General features: G+C 38.3%; 1 protein-coding gene across 1 annotated transcript in view; it reads left to right on the forward strand.

Moving 5' to 3' along the window:
• The window catches only part of fhl3a (four and a half LIM domains 3a), a 39,418-nt gene extending 26,713 nt beyond the window's left edge, over positions 1 to 12,705 (forward strand). The window contains exons 2-6 of the mRNA XM_039679545.2: positions 5,775 to 5,954; positions 7,857 to 8,031; positions 11,315 to 11,484; positions 12,057 to 12,243; positions 12,379 to 12,705. Coding sequence (XP_039535479.1) covers positions 5,799 to 5,954; positions 7,857 to 8,031; positions 11,315 to 11,484; positions 12,057 to 12,243; positions 12,379 to 12,530 — 840 coding nt within the window. The 5' untranslated portion in view covers positions 5,775 to 5,798 and the 3' untranslated portion in view covers positions 12,531 to 12,705. The remainder of the gene's footprint in view (positions 1 to 5,774; positions 5,955 to 7,856; positions 8,032 to 11,314; positions 11,485 to 12,056; positions 12,244 to 12,378) is intronic.
• The last annotated feature ends 7,630 nt before the right edge of the window (positions 12,706 to 20,335 follow it).

Here is a 20,335-nt window from a genome sequence, read left to right on the forward strand (position 1 = left end):
GCCCAGGCAGACGTTTCACTGGCCGGTCACTCTGGCTGGACCCCAGAAACAGGAAGGGCCCGGGTCAGTTTCCCAGCGGGAGGCACTGCCGGCCCGTTTAATGTGAAGTGGAGCGTGATGGGAGTTTGGTCAGAGGATTAGTGTTGTTGTCTCTGAAACTGCAGTGGGACAGGGGGTCTGCGTGAACACGCCGCCCATGCCCCTGCAGCCTTGCTCCCTTTCAGTCTGGCCTCTCTGCAGTTAGACAAACATGCCTTTGTGGCCTTGTCATTCCCCAAGAATCTCACAGACTGTTCTGAGAAGGGCCGCCATATCCTTCAGATACAGATAGGACCAGAAGGCGACAAGATAGCTGCTTTGAAATTTTTAAGAGCTGGCCTATGGTCACTAAAGCAGTTATTTCTCTCATAGAATTGCAGGACTGACAGCGAAGTGACCAACCATGCAAAACGCTGTAACCGAGTGAGGTTATTAACGCTGCAGGCGACAGTATTCACTATCACTGTGCAATCAGCAACATAAAAAAGGGGCTTATAGTTAGTTAGTATGTTAGTATTGCTACAATGACATGACTAGAAGCAAAGATTATCATTATTATAAGGCCAGAGACCAGAAACATCAGGAGTTGGCTCCGATCATGTGTAAGACAGATATTTTTTATTTTTTTTTAATATACAACATATGTATATTTATAGAATATCTGTAGTACTATCTTCAACTTCAAGGACTGTTTTGCTCACAGTTTTGGTATTTAACCAGAGGCCACTTCATCAGTAACAAAACACTTTGCACAAATGAAATCCCTGATAGTCTTTCAAATGCAATGTGTCAGAGGATTCCTGTACAAAATACCACATTAGATTTCAACCAAAGCCAGCTCTGACTTTGTAAGTAGAGGGAGAGGTCTTACTTCATTTTCCCAGCTTCTGGATTGAATCACTTTTGGACGTTTAGCCCTGGGGTCACCGATGACATCATGCCCTCCACCTTAGTCCAAAGTGCCCATTTACTCTCATGTTGCTTGTTGCTCCCATGATGTATTAGAAACTGAGGACAGAAAGGAAGTAATAACAACCCCCGCCCTATACAACATTAGTATTTATATATCATCTGGGTTGGAACAATATTTCCCTCCGTACAGTGAAGGACTCGCTCCTATCTCATATTTAATGCTTACCAGAAGGCGAGTTATTCTAACTAAAGCTCACGTCTCCCCAGAGACCGTAAACACACTTGTAGTCAGGCTGCAGAACCGCTATTGTTGACGTTACTTGGGTGAACGATGAGGCTTTCGAAACACTGTTGGCGATCCTTCCTGGCGTGTGCAAACAGCCCGTCCTGTATTTAGATTAAACTTAATGTGAAATTTAGCATATACTTGCCAAATCAAAGAAAAAAATATTCATAGATCTGCCGACTTTCATTATAAGCAACATAGTTTTCTCCACGTACATTTAAAAGATGTTTATCAGACCTTCATAACTTCTTTTTATAACATGCTACATTTACTGTAGCACTAAGCCTGGTTTAATTTCTCCTCCTTTCAGTCTATCAAGTTGCCAGGAAGTGAGAGCCATTAGCTCTAGAGATCTGAGGCAAGATCAAGGAAGTAGATGGTGGTTGTTCACACACCTGCACAAAAGCTCTCTTTACTCAATTTTACATCTTTTCCAGTTACTTGTCAGCAAAGATTTCCGCGTTTGTCATTTTGTTATCATTGACTAAAACTAATGTTATTAACAAACATTTTTGTTAATCGAAATAAAGCTGCAACTAACTGAAATAAGTTCATGTTGAAGTACTAAAAACTAAAACAAAAATAAAAATACAACTGAAATTATTAAGAAATAAAAACTGAAAATAATAATTATTAAAAGGACATAAACAAAGTATAAATATAAAAGCCATTATATAACTTTAGTAGTATATAAATAATGCCAAAATAGCACTGATGGGGGTTTAATGGTATAATGACAATAAAGAGTAAATAAAAGGAAAAATCTACTTTTATAATGTGTTCCAATTTCTAATAAATTTTGGTTTTATTTCATCTTGAAAACACAATGTTCAATTTAACAACTCTAAAATTGTCATGTGGTGTAACCACATATTTTTAGAGTAAATTTTTCTATTCAGCATCGATCTCTTTTTAAACATATTTATTTTCAAGGTAAAAAGAAATTTTTATACACATTATGAATGATAAATTCATAAGAATCATTACATTTTTGGGGAGTCCCATTGAACCAGCCTTGTCTCACTTCCACAAAGCCAAATTATATATTAAAAGAGTATGCATTTTTAATGGACTATTGAATTAATTAATGACTTGGAAAAAAAAGTGTGTCATGTCATTGACCAATCTAGGAAAAACACAGAACCATGATACCCTTGATGGGAACAGAGAAGGTTCATATTCCCTCAAACGCAGGTCTGTAATGATGTAAACCAGGGGCAGCCTCAGGCCACGGGAGCCTTAAACATGAACGTTCCCTAATTTACGAGCAGATTCAGGGCAAAGAAGCTTTTAAAGGAGCTCTCAGCTGAGGGTAAGTGGTATCTAGTAAAAGAGTGTCAGCTGATTATTTATGAAGCTTCAAGAGGTGCAGCGCCCTTTTTTATCTTAGCTTTTCACACCCACGAACATTTGAGCCTTTTGTCTTGCTAGAGGAAAGAGGAAAGATGAAACACTGTGGTTGATATCTTTCATCTCGCATCCCGTGATTACACCCTCCCTGTGGGCGTGTGTGAGACAGGCAGCGTAAATAGATTAATTATTTCAGCGGTGGCTGATTATTATTATTAGCTGGGTAAAAACTGATACACTGGGCTTGTCTCTGCCAGGGAGGCCTATCGCTTATCATGAGGCTTTCCCTCCAACGTCTCTTTTGGCAACCTGATAGCGTTGCCGCAACGCTGTAACAATATTAGTCCGTGACGGGCATTCGCAGGGCCGTATGCTCACGTTAAGGTCAACCTGGTGTTCTCTTACTAGAGTACTCTCGCGTTGCTTAACACTACTGGAAAATCCCTTTTCTCAAGAATACTAAAGCCAAAAACATATTCTTTAATTTTTCTTACATGTAAAAGGCATTGTTGCACAGAGCAGAGCTAGGCTCCATGCACTTGCCCTTGGGACTATAAATAGATGATTTCAGCAAACACAGCATTTTACATTGGGTTCCTATAGCGTAAGCTAGCTTACGCAACTCGAGAGTACTCTCGTAAGAGAACAACATTCAGTTACTAACGTAACCTCGGTTCTCTAGTAGAGGGAACGAGTGTTGCGTAACCCTGCCCTGCTAGTGCTCCGTTCTGGTTTGCTTCGAGATTTCCAGCTAGCTTAAGCAACACTTGTTTCTAGGTTACGTTAGTAACCGAGTGTTGTTTTTTATTACACTTTTGGTTTATGTGTTTACTGTAAATGGTTTTAAAGGGTTAGTTCACCCAAAAATGAAAATTAAGTCATTAATTACTCACCCCCATGCTGTACCAACCCCGTAAGACCTTCGTTCGTCTTCGGAACACAAATGAAGATATTTTTGATTAAATTTGAGAGCTGTCTCACTACCACATTGGCTGCCTAAGGGACTGGCTCTTGACGGCCCAGAAAGTCAATGAAGAAAATGTTTAAATATCCCATGTGACTACAGTTGCTCAACTATAAGTTTATCAAGCGACGAGAATACTTTTTGTGCGGAAAAACAAACAAAAATAATGACTTTATTCGACTATTCCTTTTCTTCATTGTTGGCCTTAAACGAGACTTCCTTAGATTTCCATGACGCATGCGCGAGAATTGCGATCTCCTTCAACTACTTCAGTTCAGTTCTCGCGCATGCGTCGTGGAAATCTAAGGAAGTCTCGTTTCAGGCCAACAATGAAGAAAAGGAATAGTCGAATAAAGTCATTATTTTTGTTTGTTTTTTCGCACAAAAAGTATTCTCGTCGCTTGATAAACTTAAAGTTGAGCCACTGTAGTCACATGGAATATTTAAACATTTTCTTCATTGACTTTCTGTGCCGTCAAGTTTCAATCCCTTAGGCAGCCAATGTGGTAGTGAGACAGCTCTCAAATTTAATCAAAAATATCTTCATTTGTGTTCCGAAGACGAACAAAGGTGGGGTTGGTACAGCATGGGGGTGAGTAATTAATGACTTAATTTTCATTTTTGGGTGAACTAACCCTTTAACACCTCGCATTGTGAACATGGGGTATGTTATTGTACCGAATGTGAACAAATATGATCGTTACTCCCCTGTGAAGATTCTGTGATAAGACAGGCATTACAAAATAAAATAAAAAACATCAGTGTTGTTTTGGATCAGTGCTTGTTCTTTCAAAAAAAAATTAAGAGTTCTTGTCACTTTTGCTGTTCTCTAAACACTCTCCCTAGGTGGTCTGCACATCCAAGGCAGAAGTGTTTATTCACAAATATTTGCTGGTGAAGCACGCAAATGTGCAGACCTCCAACAGAATGAGGTCTTTTTCCAAACAAGAATATAGTCTTACCTTTGTGATCTTGAAGGCCTTTTATACATCATGCAGTGATGAATTTGTCTTTTTTTTCTACACATGGGTTCAAACTTGGGTTAGGTGCAAACTCCAGGAATTTGATTAAAAAAAAACCCATAACAAAGAGGAAATCGATGGGAAATCAATGCCCAAAACTAAGCTTTTGCTGCCTATTTGGCCATATGTGGAAGCAAGAAGTTATAAAACGTATTCCCTCTAATTCAGTACTGTAAATAGTTTTGGACAAAAGCCAAATGCTTAAATGTAAAATGTATATATAAATTAGGTGATGTGCACTAGGCTACCGTTCAAATGTGTGGGTAATAGTTGATCTCATAAGAAATGATATCAAAAGTACAGTAAAATTGTGGAATATTATTCCAAATTATTTATATTACTATATTTTAAAAAGTAATTCAGAGTTATTCCTGTAATTGCAAAGCTGAATTTTCAGTGTCACATGATCCTTCAGAAAACATTAATGCTGATTTGGTGCTTAAGAAACATTTCTTTTTATTGTCACAGTTATAAATGTCTTAACTGTTATTTTTGACCAATTAAATGTGTCCTTGCTTTAAATTGGTAGTGTAAGGTGACTAATCAATATTAATAGATCTATCAGTCTGATCTGTGAACATTAAATTATGATTGAATGTTTGCTTAATTTAGTCCTATATAATTTACTGAAAGGCACCAAAAGGCTTGCAATAATCGAGCCCGTTCACACCGGATGTGATCTTGCTTTCAAAAAAAGTAAGATGCAGACAAAACAGATTGCAAAAAAGGCCAAATGGATTTTTTTTTTTAAGTTAAAAGTACTTAAAACAGCCCCTGTGTTTGTGACACACTGTGTCTTAAAGAAAACAGCCATCACAGTGAGATGGTGATGAAAAATTTTGAAAAACATCACTCAAAGCCATCTTTCCTCATTGGCCAAGCAAAACAAAGCTCTTAAAACAATGGTTATTTCTCTAAAAGTGGGCTCCTATTCAAGCTCTACTGCAGCTGCCACGTCACATGCAGCACAGAGTCGCAGAGTACGCTTGCTAAAATTCCAGCTTCCTCCCTCTCGTTTCCCAGCTATCATCAAAGAGCTATAAAACTTAATGGACGTTTTGCAGAGTGCCTCATGACGGAGCTGCATTTATGTGTTTGTTAGTGTCTCTCTCTCTCTCTCTCTCTCTCTCTCTCTCTCTCTCTCTCTCTCTCAGGACGATGTAACTGACAACCAACTGTACCTTCTATGTGTGTGTTACAGGGACTGACTCGGATCAGGATCAACATGAGCGAGCGCTTTGACTGTGACAACTGCAAGGAGTCCCTATACGGCAGGAAGTACATCCAGGCGGAGGACAACCCTTACTGCATCCCTTGCTACGACAGCCTGTTCGCCAACACCTGTGATGAGTGCAAAGAGCTGATTGGCCACGATTCAAGAGTGAGTTGCACTAATTAATGGGATAGTTCTCCTAATTTACATTTTAATTTAATTTAAATGACTTTCAATGAAATTCTGCAGACAAAAAGGTCCCCTGTCCATGGTCACACAAACGCAAAGAATTTGAGTGATGAACCTGAACCCTGCTTGGTTAAATCTTTGGCCCTCATGCATAATTTAGGATTGCGTGATTCTTCCTTTTGGAATGACCGGATTTCGCCCGCAAAATGTTTGCCGAACAAATGTGTCAAGTAGATGTGACCACAGCTTTAGACCAACAAAATGGAAAAAAATTGAGTGAATTCCCTCTGAAGGGATAAAAGTAGTGAATCTAGTGATTGGTTCACTTTGTACAGCAAATTTTTTTGCTTTTACAGGAGCATTTCCATGGTGGTGGTGGTGGGGTCGGGTGGGATGGGGGAATTAGACTCAATTACACTGTGAAAGCTTTTTTATGTGGTTTCAGCCTGAAACTGTCCATTTAGCAGTTCTTTTGAGAAAAGGCATTTATTGTCCAATTAGAAATGTCATTATACTTCAGTCAGAGCAACAATGTTGAAAACCTCAGGCAAAACATTAGCAACCAATTGAGACTTTAATCCTTCCCGTTTTGAGGGTAACTAATCCCTTCTAAATTAAATAAAAACCAAACAATGCAGTTAATAAAGCACTGTAGTAAACTCCCCACAGGAAATCAGGAATCTGTGCACAAACAGACAAAGCTTCTGATGACAATGAGGGACAGCAGATGCTAAATAAAGTCGCTGTTTGTCTTGGCCGTTTGCAGCACAGGTCATAAATTTCACCCTCCCTGTCTTATTACTATGTGTTTACATATTTTAGATGAGGAGTCGACCCAGACACCATGTACTCCACACACACACACACACACACACAAATAACAAGATGCACATGTGCTAGGGTTTGATATGCTATTTCATTGCCATTACTTGAGAAATGTACTTGGGATTGTGGAAAAGCTGTTTAATTTGTGGCCTCTTTTTACTTTTTTCCTATAAACAAGGCTAATCTGTGGATTTGTCAACTTGTCTTTTATAATAACGCCACATTTTTAATATTCTAATATGGAGACACCAGTGCACCCTCTGCTGCTAGCTCACGTTTGTACATTTACAGTACATAACATTTATGCATTTGGAAGATGCTTTAATCCAAAGTGACTTGCATTGCATTTGCACAGGTACACATTTACATCTTTATCGCTGGGAATCGAACCCATAATATTGGTGTTGTTAGTATGCACTGCTGTTTGAGCTACAAGATACTAGTGAAACATGTTGGTTTAAAGGGAGAGTTTATCTTAAAGGAGCAATTCACTTTAAAATGAAAGTTAGCCCATGATTTACTCACCCTCAAGCCATCCGAGGTGTATTCGTCTTTCAGACGAATACAATCGGATTTATATTAAAGAAATATCCTTGGCTCTTCTTGATAATGGAAGTGAATTGCAACCAACAGTTTGAAGCTTAAAAAAGTGAATACATCCATCATAAACGAACTCCACGCGGATCTGGGGGTTTAATAAAGGCCTTCTAAAGCAAAGCGATGGGTTTGTGTTAGGAAAATATTACTATTTAAAACTTTATAAAGTAAACTAACTAGCTTCCGCCCAAACATACGGATTCGACTGAAATCTAAAGCGCAACTTGTCCGCGAAATGCGACTTACTGATGATATTTATGCTACTTTTGACGTCATAAGTTTGCTTAAGTTGTCCTTTAGGCACAAGTAAACTGTGTATGTTCATCCCCAAACTAGTAACATGTTAAATATTAATATTTTACTTACACAAACTCATCGCTTTGCTTCAGAAGGCCTTTATTAACCCCCCGAAGCTGTAGTTAATAAAGTTCGGTAACATGCCTGTGTTGTGTGATTTAGGAGCTGTTTTACGAGGACCGTCACTACCACGAACACTGCTTCCGCTGTTTCCGCTGCGACCGTTCGCTGGCCGATGAGCCCTTCACCAGCCAGGACGATGCTCTTCTGTGCAACGACTGCTACTGCAACGAGTTCTCCTCCAAATGTGTGGCCTGCGATAAAACAGTCATGCCTGGTAAAAATGACATCAGCACACCACAGACCCCACTGGTCATAACTCTTATATGATAATATCAGTCATTATCTGAGATATCCTGTTCAGACTGGTCTCAAGTCCAGTTCCTTTTTCGCCGCTCATTTAGTTTCTCAATCCTGTTGTGTGAGACTGCAAGTCTTCGCACTTTTGAAACTGACAGCTTGCCATGACCACAGGTATGCAGGTAACATTAGATTCACAAACATTAAGGAGCCAAAGCAGAGAAAGGGGGAAGGTTGCGAAGTTCTGCCAAAGCAAATCCAAAATACTAGCAGCATGACTTAAGGAGAGAGAAGTGAGAGAGTGGTGAGGACCAGGTTAGATGTGACAAAATAATTGCCAGTCTGCCTGGCTTGCTGTCTCTCAGCCAAATCATTGTGCATGGCTGCCGTCCAAGCCTCTGAAGATAGGAGGAGATAAGCCAGTAAAACATTTCAGCGGGGCTGCATCTATCTGAAAAGTAGATAACAATTCCAGGAGGTTACGTATGTTCTTTAACAAGGCTTGCAAGGTGAGGCCTATATTGAAAGACTTTTACATATTTTTATAATGCCTGCGAGGCCCAAGTATGAAACTTCTGCAACTAATTCAGCCTGAACCACTTACAATACTGTTCAGCTTTGGGGTCAATAAGATATGTATTTATAGATTTATTTATTTTTTAAAGAAATTAACGCTTTTATTCAGCAATGACAAAGTAAATGAATCAAAATTAAATCAAAAAACCCTATATGCATCACAATTTCCACAAAACTATTAAGTGATACATCAATGACACCGTATTTGACGCCGTTTTAGTGTGCATGGAACACCGCTTTTTACACCATTCATCTTGCTATATGACGACATAAAAACGTTATTTTGGTTGAACAGACTGCTCCCTATTTTACTCCGTATTGCTAATCGTATAATGAGTCACCTCCACTGTTTTACACAGCCAGCGAGTTTGAACTGTTCTCTCCCAATCAATGATGAACTGAGTCAGACCAGACCAATTCAGCAGGATTATTATAGCCAAGGATCATTCGAATCTGTGAATGGTTTATTATTTTTTTTATGGAGACTATAGCCTATATATAAAGTTTACTTAGTAACTATTAAAAACATTTATGCTAATCTTTTTCCCCCTGCGACCTTCAACCGTCGCGATCATTCTCCCTTCATTAACCGACAAGATTAAAAACACCCCCATGACCCATTAAAAACACACAAACATTTTTTCCAGGGGTTTAGTTTTAGCCTGCATGCACAAAGCTGCACAAAGAACAGAATCATCATCATCAAAAGGAATAAATTGCCAATGTCTATATGCCAAATGTATTTCGGTTCATGATCAAAATGATCGCTTTTGAGAAGCAAGTTCAGTAGTTCACTGAAAGGAAAGCTGTAAGTTTTCTTTTCTATACAAGCAATGTTTTTTTTTTTTATTGTGAGTGTATAGGCTATAGTCTACACACAAAATAATAAACCATTGACTGATTCAAACAATCCTTGGCTATAATGATCCTGCTGATTTGGTCTGGTCCAAAACATTCTCATCCCAAGACGTCATCTAACTGACACTTTTGACCATACGTCAACATCCGACATTTTAGGGCACCCTTTAACGTCAGTTAGATGACGCTATCCTAGGACATCATCTAACTGACACTTTAGGTTTAGGTCTGGGGTAGGGTTAGATAGCATCATCTAACTGACGTTAAGGCTTGTTCGTCGAGTTCCCCTCCTGCTTCGTTGTAGAGCATGTGTATGTGAGAGAGCTTTAACGTAAGTAAGCAGCGAGCAGTGTCCTTATTGTGAACGGTATAGGCCGGTAAATATGATGTCGAGAAACTCTGTCTTTGTCTTAGACTGTTTGGGAGGTCCAAAGGCCCTTTATTTTACTTTTCACTTTTTCTCCTGTTTATTGGTTAGCAGGGAGGTAAGAATTGTATATTTAGTTTATTTCCAATTGCAGGGAAGACGCCTAAAAACTTAGTTAGAAGACCCGTTTTGTTTGTTGTTTTTGTGCCTGACTAAACCCTCTCAGTTCGTTCTATATTTTCTTTTACAACGAATGAATCTTACCACTACATGTAATCAAATAAATACTTGATTTTTCCTTAACTCCTTGGTTGCGTGGTGAAGTATTTACTGGAGCAGGAGACGGAGACGTCGTTCTCTATTTTAGTGCACGTGGCACGTAACAGCCACACACTTTATTTTACTCATAAACAAAAAAACTCCACAAAAACCCCGAAGGAACCACTGGCGTATTAGTCTTCCGGGTTCTGACGTCATCCATGCACCACTCCATTTCCCCCTTGAAATGTAAATCAAGTTGCTATTGACATTACAACCTGTGGCTGTTATTTTTGAGGTAAATCCAGTGAGTAAATCAAACTGTATTACAACCTGCAAAAGTTGCCAAACCAAAAACTAGAAGATAAAAAATATTCCGCCACAATTTTGAGTCCAGATTCATGCATGTAATCTGAGGGCTACATTATAGGTAGAGGGAACACATTGTTAGTGGTTTATGATGTACAGATGATAAGGGGAAAAGAAAAGGATGGAGGGCTCTGTGTTTCACATTATACTTTGCTTTGATGGATGTAGTGATATATTTTGAGGTGAGTTTTGAACTTGAGGGAGACAGCCTTGATGTAACTGGATATTTCTTCAAAATGTCTTTCATTATCCAAGGGATTACGACCTTTATCTTTTGCTCTCTATGTAAAACTTTGGTGATTTTGACAGTGGGGCCTCTTGAGTAGGTTCTCAGCAGGGCTTTTGATCTGGTTAACGTGTGAAACGCTTTTGTGGATTATGACCGTCAACCTTTAACCTTCTAATCAGTTGATGGGCCTCGACTGTCAGATCATCATTTTGTCACCTTAGAAAGCTTAAATTCGTCTTTTATAGGGAAACAGCGTCCAATTCATGAACGATCTGTTTCTTTTCAATTAACTTGAAAAGTTAAATCGGTACACAGATCTAACTGAATGATTCATTCGTGAATTGGACTGATTTGATTGCATCTGTTCTTGAGTCAACAACTCACTCATTCAAATGATCCGGTCAGAGCAAGTCCCCAGTTAGTATCACAAGTATGATATTTAAACTTGTTTCAAATAAATTAAATGGGCACATAGATTTTTAATCGATTCACAGCCCTATTTATTATATGTTTAAAGTTACTTTAAAGTTCTATATCTTGTAGCACGGTGGTTTAAGCAGGAAATTGTTTGTTTTAAAGGCTTCCTTTCTTTTTCTCTTACAGGAACCAGGAAGCTTGAGTACGCCGGCTCCACATGGCATGAGAGCTGTTTCATTTGCAACAGCTGTCAACAACCAATAGGCTCCAAGTCCTTTATCCCAGATAAAGATGACCACTATTGTGTACCCTGCTATGAGAACAAGTTCGCACCACGCTGTACTCGATGTAAACAGGTCAGTGGTGGGATTTCACTAGCCTCTCTGCCTGAAATACATAACCATGTGTTCCTCATCAGTCCACACAAATTCCTCCACAAAAAGTCAGAATTCTGATGTCATTTCTCCTTCATGTTGCATATCAGAACAGTCACTGATTAACTCTGGCTGACAGTTTCACATCTTGACAGGCAAGCATCTGTTTGGAGTCTTCATATTTCAGTGAAATGCAAAAAAAAAAAGAAAAAAAAACATTAATTTAGCTGATAGATAAAATGATTATCTGCAGGGTTGTGAAAAACTATGTATTTTCAAAATCTGTATAATTAGGCTGGTTTTGAGTTCACCTCACCCTGATTTGATAAGTTAATAACAGCTAATGTGGGCAATGTGGAAGTCTCAAAAAGGATTGGTTGTAATGGTGGTGCTTTAATCTGGCTTCAGATCTACAGTAGATAAAACTACTCAATTGTTGGACAGCTAGTAAACTTCTCAACTATAGTGAACCATGCCTGGCTTACAATTGTTACATATTATATGAATGACTGACAAGATGTTTTAGAATGTGTTTATGTCTCTGTTGAACTCAGGCCTTGGCTAAAGGTGGTGTGACCTATAGAGATGAGCCGTGGCATAAGGAGTGCTTTGTGTGCACAAGCTGTAAAGTCCAACTAGCTGGCCAGCACTTTACCTCCCGTGAGGATAGCCCATACTGCATCAAATGTTTTGGAAACCTGTACGCTAAGAAGTGTGAAGCCTGCAGCAAACCCATTACAGGTAAAAGATGCCTGGATGTACTTTATTTTATAAACTGATTGGGAGCTTTAGAGGTTATTTAAAATGATTGTGTCATGAACTCGTTTAATAAAAAAAGTTACAAATATCTTATACGTCATTTTTATTTCCTTTTAGGTTTTGGTGGAGGAAAGTACATTTCGTTTGAGGAACGGCAATGGCACCAGCCCTGCTTTACCTGCTCTAGATGCTCCGTGTCCCTGGTGGGTGCCGGCTTCTTTCCCGAGCAAGACGAGATCCTCTGTCGCAACTGCAACAGCAACCTATAGAACGCAACCCCCATCCGCACACCTTACCTTCCCATATACATACATTCATCCTTATTTTACACTGCTGTGCCCTATCCTGAGAACTTCCCGTCTCAATTGACGCCCATGCTGATCCTGCTGTTTGAGATTACAGCAAACTAACCCCTCACACAATGGTCTCAGCTTCATCAAAATACTGCCACCGGAAAAAATACCGGAGGTCTTCTAAAAGATGCACCAAATATTCCTGTTGAGACTTGATAGCCTATAGTCTATCCGTTGCACAATCCAGAATCAACACTCCATTAATGTGCAAGTCTCTACAGTATGCAAGCATAAAAATATCTGAGGTGCCTACTAGTTATTCCCATCTTTATTTTTCCTGGTCAACCAGAGCTGTCATTAGGCTCGTAATGGTCATTAATGGGTGGATGTAGCCTTGTGTTTGCAGCCTGTGAAAGAACTCAAACAGATTCCTTCGCAAACACCCAGAGGTTAAAGTTTGGTGTTCTGTTAAAGTGACTGAACGGCCATTTAGAATTGTTCCAAACACTCTGCGCCAAGTGATAGAACAGGAATGAATGCACAACCTAATTAGCATTTTGGGTACAATAAAAGTTACACTTTGAGAAGCAGGCACCCAAAGCTAAACATCTAGCTTTTTACGCTCCATGTATGACACATAAATATGGATGTGACTGTTGAATGCTGTAGTTAGTGAGCACTTTTTCTAAAACTTCACTAATACCTTTTGTTTCTAAGCAGAATTTGTTCTCTTGATGCATTGCACAAGCATTCAAAACAGTGGAGAGTCTTCCAAAATGCAAAATGCATAACAGCTCAAATGTTTCTGCGGTCCATATGAGTGGAAAAATGAAGTTCGAAATGCATTTTGTATACAGGTGGAAGACGGACTTGCATTTGCACTACTATAGCTTGAATTATCTATAGAAGCACGGAAACAAAGATACAGCACACGTTACACTGTATATACACAAACTACATACTATTTCCTGCTCACTTTCTGTTTTTTAATTGTTTGATAATTAATTTGTCTACATTATGACCTATACAGTCAGCATTTTCTTAAATCTTTATTAACATGTCTCTGTGTTAAGAGTGAATGCAATTAAACAATATTTGTGTCAGTATGTCACAAATGATAGTATGCATGTTGTCGAATTGAGTCAGTAAGTATTATTTTTAATGCCAATTTTACTAGTTTCACTCTCTGGATATTTCTAAATGTGTAAGTATATATTCACTTTGAGCTTAAATGCAGGAGAGAAAAAGTTGGCTAATGTGCATTTAATGAAAATGATTCAAGTGATGCAAGCTTTGTAAGTTTGGGGTGTGGTGAAAAAAAAATTTTTCATTTAAAAAAAATAAAAACAATTGTTATTGATTGTTAATAAATATTTTATAAATTAAACAAATTCCAACGTCTTTTTTTAGATTAGACTAGATTATGCAAAAGGCAAATTGACTAAATTTGGGCCAAAGACATTCAATTGCATACCTAAGAGCCTGCTATCCAATACAGTCGTCAATCTCATTCAGTGTTACCTTGTGCCGCTAGATGGGTGTGTTTATGTGGAAACGTGCTGAGTGTGCTATTTCTTTGCCTTGATGAGGCATAAGAACTTAAAACAAACACGTGGCCAAATCCGCTCTCTCTCAACAATGGTGAAGGTCTTCCTCCCCTTCTCTTTTTCAGCATTTTCACCAAAGAAGGAAATGGAAAAGCAGAACAGATGATGCTGGTGGGGGAGGGGGGCCTTCTGGTGGACGTTGGGAAAGCACGTGGGAGAGAACAGCCGAAAATGAAAATGAGAGGACGACAGAAGAGAGAGGGAGAGAAGATTGAAGTTTTTGGAGCTGGTCCATGACACTTCCACTGGGGTTCAGTTACATACACACGGTCAAGAGGTTTATGGGAAAAAAAGAGAGGGTCAGTGAGGCAATAGAGCATGGTTAGGAGTATCACATGAGTGGTGGGTGAATCATTAGCAACGAAGGCTTGTGGGACACTCTGAAGTTGAAGTGATTCAAAACTACACCGACTGAAGTTGCTCCTGTATTTAAAGGGGTCTTAACTTTACCTGACAGTCTAATGTCTGCGCTGTGTGTATTAAAATACAAACAATGTAGCTGATGCACATGGTACATTAGTGCAGCAGATCAGCAAAGTATTGTGGGGCAAAACCAAGGAGTTAAATATTTGGTTAGCATAACGCTGTTAACCCCTACTGGTAGCTCTCTGTAATACTATCTGATTTTTCCATTTACAAACATCCTAAAGTAGCCATGTATTGTGACAAAATACATGTAATTGCAAACAATATTGTATACCAGTTTACAAAAAGAAGAGGACCAAGAACTGATCCCTGGAGTACACATCTTGTGAAAAAGGGAGAAAGAGATTGTGTTAATGAAAAAACAAACTGCTCAGTTTAAGCAGGAGAGACCTGTGTCAGCGATGCCAATTGCTGAAGTATATTATTTCAGCGTATCAAATTTCATGGTTAAAGGTTCAAATGGAGAAGACTGAGACGGTCATTAACAAACGGTAGAAACTCCAGAGAGCTGTCTCCCAAGGATAAAAACCAGACTGGAAAGGCTTATCCAGATTATTTGAAACTTGGTGCAAATGCAGCTGACAGGAATAAAATTCTTTTCAAAACATTTTCTTTAAAAGGTAGATTTAAGATACATCATGTGAAACTATTTAAATCTGCAGGAACTAGACAACATTCTTTGAGGATTGGTGTGACAACATCAGAATTGTTGTCTCACAAAAAAATGGAGGACAGCTAGATAATATATTAGATCAAAGAAGGATTCTCTAGATGATACATTAGATTAAAGAAGGATTACAAATAAAGGAGAGACTGATAAGAGTGAAACTGTAAGGGCAGAAACTTGTCTGTGAAACCAGGCCCTGGTGTTTTAATCCATCTCTTTTGTCAACTTTCTTCTGTCCTGATTTCCTTAAGAGGAGAGTCTATGGGCAGGTAAATGTATGGGGGGGCGGGGGGGGGGGGGGGGGGGGGGGCTGGACAAAATAAGCTCGCACAATTTACATATGAACGCATCTGGAGACAATGGAAAGCATGAGAGCATTTGCTTGCGTTTCTGCTCTGATAGCTGCAAGACCCCGCTTAATGTGGTGTGTGTGTGTTAAAAATCAGGAATGGTGAGAGAACATTGTGCTAGATACATTTTTAATCTTCAAACCATACTTGGATCTTCAGCTGACAAAGTTTAAATCCAGTCTGGCTAGCGCACTTCCCATAATGTTTACACATTAAATTTGTAGGTGGAAAGTAGGCGTTTTTTTTTTTGTGGGTATTCAAACACATTCCAACGCGTGAGTGTTTACGCTATGAAAGCAATCCGGGAGAATGTGTTTTTGACTGCCTCTGGAAGTGGTTGAAAGTGGACAAGCAAAATGCATCTTAATGCCAGTTGTAAACAAAGCCTTAGAGGAAGTTAGTTAGGTTTAAGGCATTTCAATAATAATAATAATAATAATAATGTAAATGTCTATGGAAAAAAAAAAATTGAAAATAATACTTCCGGAACTTGAAACCGTCACAAACATTGGAGGTCATTGATGTACTTAATTGCTGCTATTGACAGAGAAAAATATATAGAGTTTAGGGCAGCTCTATAGTACAGAATTTGTTGAAAAGAACTGGTTCTTTTTTATTAATTTGGTAAAATCGATTCACTAAACATTCTCATACTCACTTGAGAGTTAGTGGTGTATAGTATCAGACTCAGTGAATCATTCAGAGCAGAGTTCACAACCAATACAAAATGAACTGGGAAGCATTACTTGTCATTCAAAATATATATATTCCGAACAGAACTTTGTTCCAATAAATGGTATTCTTAAAAAAAAGCATACAAAACCAGATTGGCAGTGAACATCTGATGTTCTTGTACATCACTGCTGATCCAAAAGCTTTCATTTTAAACCAAAATATCACTAATGTAATTTGTGCATTCCTTGGATTCTACTTACAATTCTTATTTATCCAAATAATGCCTGGAAGTCTGGCATGAGAAAGTGTGTGATGTCATCTCACTTTATTCTCAAGTGACATCTAAAAGCTTTGTATATTAAGTGCTGAAATGTCCATAACATTTAGCCTGTCCGGTGAAGCCAAATGCTCTCTGAAAATACCAGATTATTTATTGTAAACACTGCTAGTTCCCATGATGACACTAAGTGGTGAGTAATGAAGCACTGTGGGAAACAATAGCTTATAACATGTTTTGTGTGCACTTTCATTCAGCTTAATGTCTTGATAACTCCAATTGTGATTGTGGCTGTGGTTCTCCTCTTTACAAGTCTTATTACATTTTCCACATATAAGCTGCTAAGCAATGTAATACTGGTTTATGTGTCCAATACTTGTTATTATCAAGACACATTTTATAACACATGCCAGACAGTGATTATTTAACCAGTAAAGACATCACACTAAATTTGGCAGTAAAATTAGTGGGAGGCTAATGGAACTTAAATGCTCATTAAAACAGGGACTCCATCTCAACAGGAAGTGGCTCTATAAAGCACAGAAAAAAGAAGTATACTAATAGAACACTATAAACTACAATAAACTTATTTTTCGTAAGGGAGATCAAGGACCCATTTGCAGTAAAAGTAGCCTGTGTGTTCTTTTTGTAGCATACTGGTGCACACATCAAACCTAAAAATAGCGTATATAATTGCTAAAGAAGGTCAACGTCCTAAGCAATTTGGGAGCTGAGGAAATTCGCAGCCGTTGAGAGTCCTTATGAATCACATCGATTACGCATTTGAGCTTAAGTTTTTCCATGTGTTCTAACAATGAGGGAGGGAAACGTAACTGTTACACAGTCATAAATTATGTCAGCTTTGATATCTTATCACACACAAAACAGCTGCAGTTTACTGGGTGAAAGAGTCCCATAGGTCTAGACATGCATTCACAAAGATTAGTCAGCCTGGCTGGGGTTAACTTGTGTCAGATTTCTTAAGTAAATATTTGTAAAAGTCAATTATTGGGCAGTTTTCTGATATAATTTTAGGTCAAGATGACAAAAAACTACAGAATATTGACGTACAAAATTCAGTACGGAGTGGAACGGTATAAATATCGTTAAATGTTTAGATCTAATGTTTATAAATGGCAGTTTTACTATTGCCACCCTAAATATTTGGGTCACTTGATATCTGGTCACTTGAAGAAGTAACACTCATGTGAGTTTCACAATTTTCAGTAGAACATTTTTTGCTCTGAAATCAAACATAATCAACATCATATTTGGACATTTGAGATTTCTAAAAAAAAAAATGGCTACATCATAATTTAGAGGCTGGTGTGTTTAAACTAGCAAGAGAAATGGAGCGAGAAGAGGAGGAGGAGGGAAAAGAATTGTGAAAGGGAAAAAAGGGATGACCTTTCACTGTTGCCGCTGTGAAACGTGGCACTAGGCATGTGCAGTGAAGGAGCCGTGTAAAACCAGGCAGTGCATTCCAAGGGTTTAGTCACAATCCCAGAGAAGCTCTCGACCGGTCTCTGTTAGCGTTTGGTTTAGAGCGAGCGTCCACATGACACGGTGCTCGGCCTCGCTTGGCCGCAGACATGTCTGTGCAGTCAACACTTGGAGGCGCAGGCTCTTGAATATGCAAATTAAACTGGATCTCACAACATAAAATAATAGACAAATATTACAGTTGCATAAATACAGCTGATTTTGGTCAAAATCTATTCCTTGAGGGAAACTGAAAATGGGATGTTTCTCCATCTATATTAATCTAGTTCAAAAGTACAATCAATGTATATGATTTTTCTGTCAGGGAAAACATCATTGAGGTCTGTTTCAGCAAATTGAGCCAGATGTATTTTTGCTGTAGGTATTTTTTTTTTTTAAAAAAAACCTCATCACTCTCGATTCCTGTCAACACAACAGGCCAAAATGAGAGATGAGAGAATTTGTAGCTCAATGGTAAAACACGAAGTCATCAGTCTAAGTCTTTAAGTGACACCCATAGGCTCGATGTTTAATGGTAAAGCTCTGGAAGCTGTGCCTGCGGTTTGGCTTTCCCTAAAATATATTCTTCCTCCCTTCTCTCTGTCTTCATCTTTCTCTCTCGCTCTGAGGTCAAGACATTTCTTTCCTGTGGATTGACGACGATGGTTTGAGTGGTTATCCGACACTCCATTCTTCAAGCACCCATTTCTGCGGGTGAAAAAGGGCTGTGTTGCCTAAATATAACAATGTGTCAGGGTTACAGTAAGACAACTGAACGACATCCGTTACTTTTGTGTTGACCAAAACTCCATTTGGCAATTCAACGTGTACTTGGACGTCCATAGGAGCTGCTTTTTTTTTCTTAAACCAATGAAGGCTCTGTAATCCATTAGCCTTCCTATTTATCTCAATAACAGTTGTTCGGCTTGCGCTGGAAGTGCGCAATTTGATTGCCATCTTTGCTCAGTTCTTAATTTTTGAAGCTGATCATCTGATCTGAGCTGTAATATGTGACTAATCAGGAAAAGCATGTTGGCACCGGTTGACTAATTGCACCAAAAAAGAACATGCACAGTCCCATACCTTTTATACTAGCACATGTCCTAAGATATGAGAATTCATAAACATTTCTTTAAATGTTAAATTCAATTTGTTTTTGTATGGCTGCTTCTATTTTAACATTAATCTGGCATGTGCATCAGCAGATCAGGTCATGTGAAGTCATGCCTAATTCACTGACAACACAGGACATTGTCCCTTAAACAATTCTTAGTCTTTTTTTCCAGGAATTATTGCATTAAATTAAGCAATTAAGAGAACAAACATGGTAGCAATATGCTAAAATTGACTCATGACAAACTGTCATGTGGCCTTGAGACATTTCACAATGGTGACATTGATGTCTTAAAGATCTAAGCTTTGACTTAAGGGCAGCTTTCACACATGATGATCAAAGTGAATTATATAAAATGTCCTAAATATCATTACTCACTTTATTGAGTCTCATGAGTATATTTAGCAAGCTTTCTGTTTTTAGACAGGACCCAATCAAAAGCAGCTAAATAAAGATGTTCAGTATTTTCATCCCTAATGTGTGCTATGATAACTATCAATAGAGCATAGGGTACAGAAATATTGCTGATAGTATCAGTTGAGAGTAAACTTCAGAACAAAACAAGTTAATTTTATGATGCACCGTCCTCTAGTGGGCAAACAATGAATCACAATCAACACACCTACTTTTATGGTTATCTCATCATGTCCTATTTCGTTTTATTTAATATTTATTGTTTATTCTATTAACATTTTTAGCATTTTAACCTTTATAATTGCAGAAATATGGTATAGTATAAAATGCAGTAGCTACTCTGTCACACTGCTCTATTACACCTGGCTCTTAAAAGATATTACAGAAAGTCAGTCAAAGGAGAGTTTGCAACGTCATGATACAACACTTGCACAAACAGGACTAAAAAACTGAATAAAGAATTACAACACAATCCAGAGAAATAAGATACTTGATACATAAAAAGAACATTAGTCACCATCACTGATTTCAAAACTCAGTAAACTGGCATATTGATAACATATTTTTTAATCTGTTAAGCTTTAAAGGGTCATTCCACCTCCGGAAAGATGAATGTGTATTTAAAATGGGTAATTTATGTAGAAGAAATGTGAAATTATTTTTGAATTTAGAGCTTTCTAGACTGAGAAAAGACAGAAAATGTATGCTTGGCTTATGTGGATGAAAGACAACAACTCCCAGAATGCACTTGGTTCGCTGCCCTAGGAGG

This window comes from Pimephales promelas, chromosome 12 (assembly GCF_988280905.1).
Source record: "Pimephales promelas chromosome 12, fPimPro1.hap1.1, whole genome shotgun sequence".
Classification (NCBI taxonomy): Eukaryota; Metazoa; Chordata; class Actinopteri; order Cypriniformes; family Leuciscidae; genus Pimephales; species Pimephales promelas.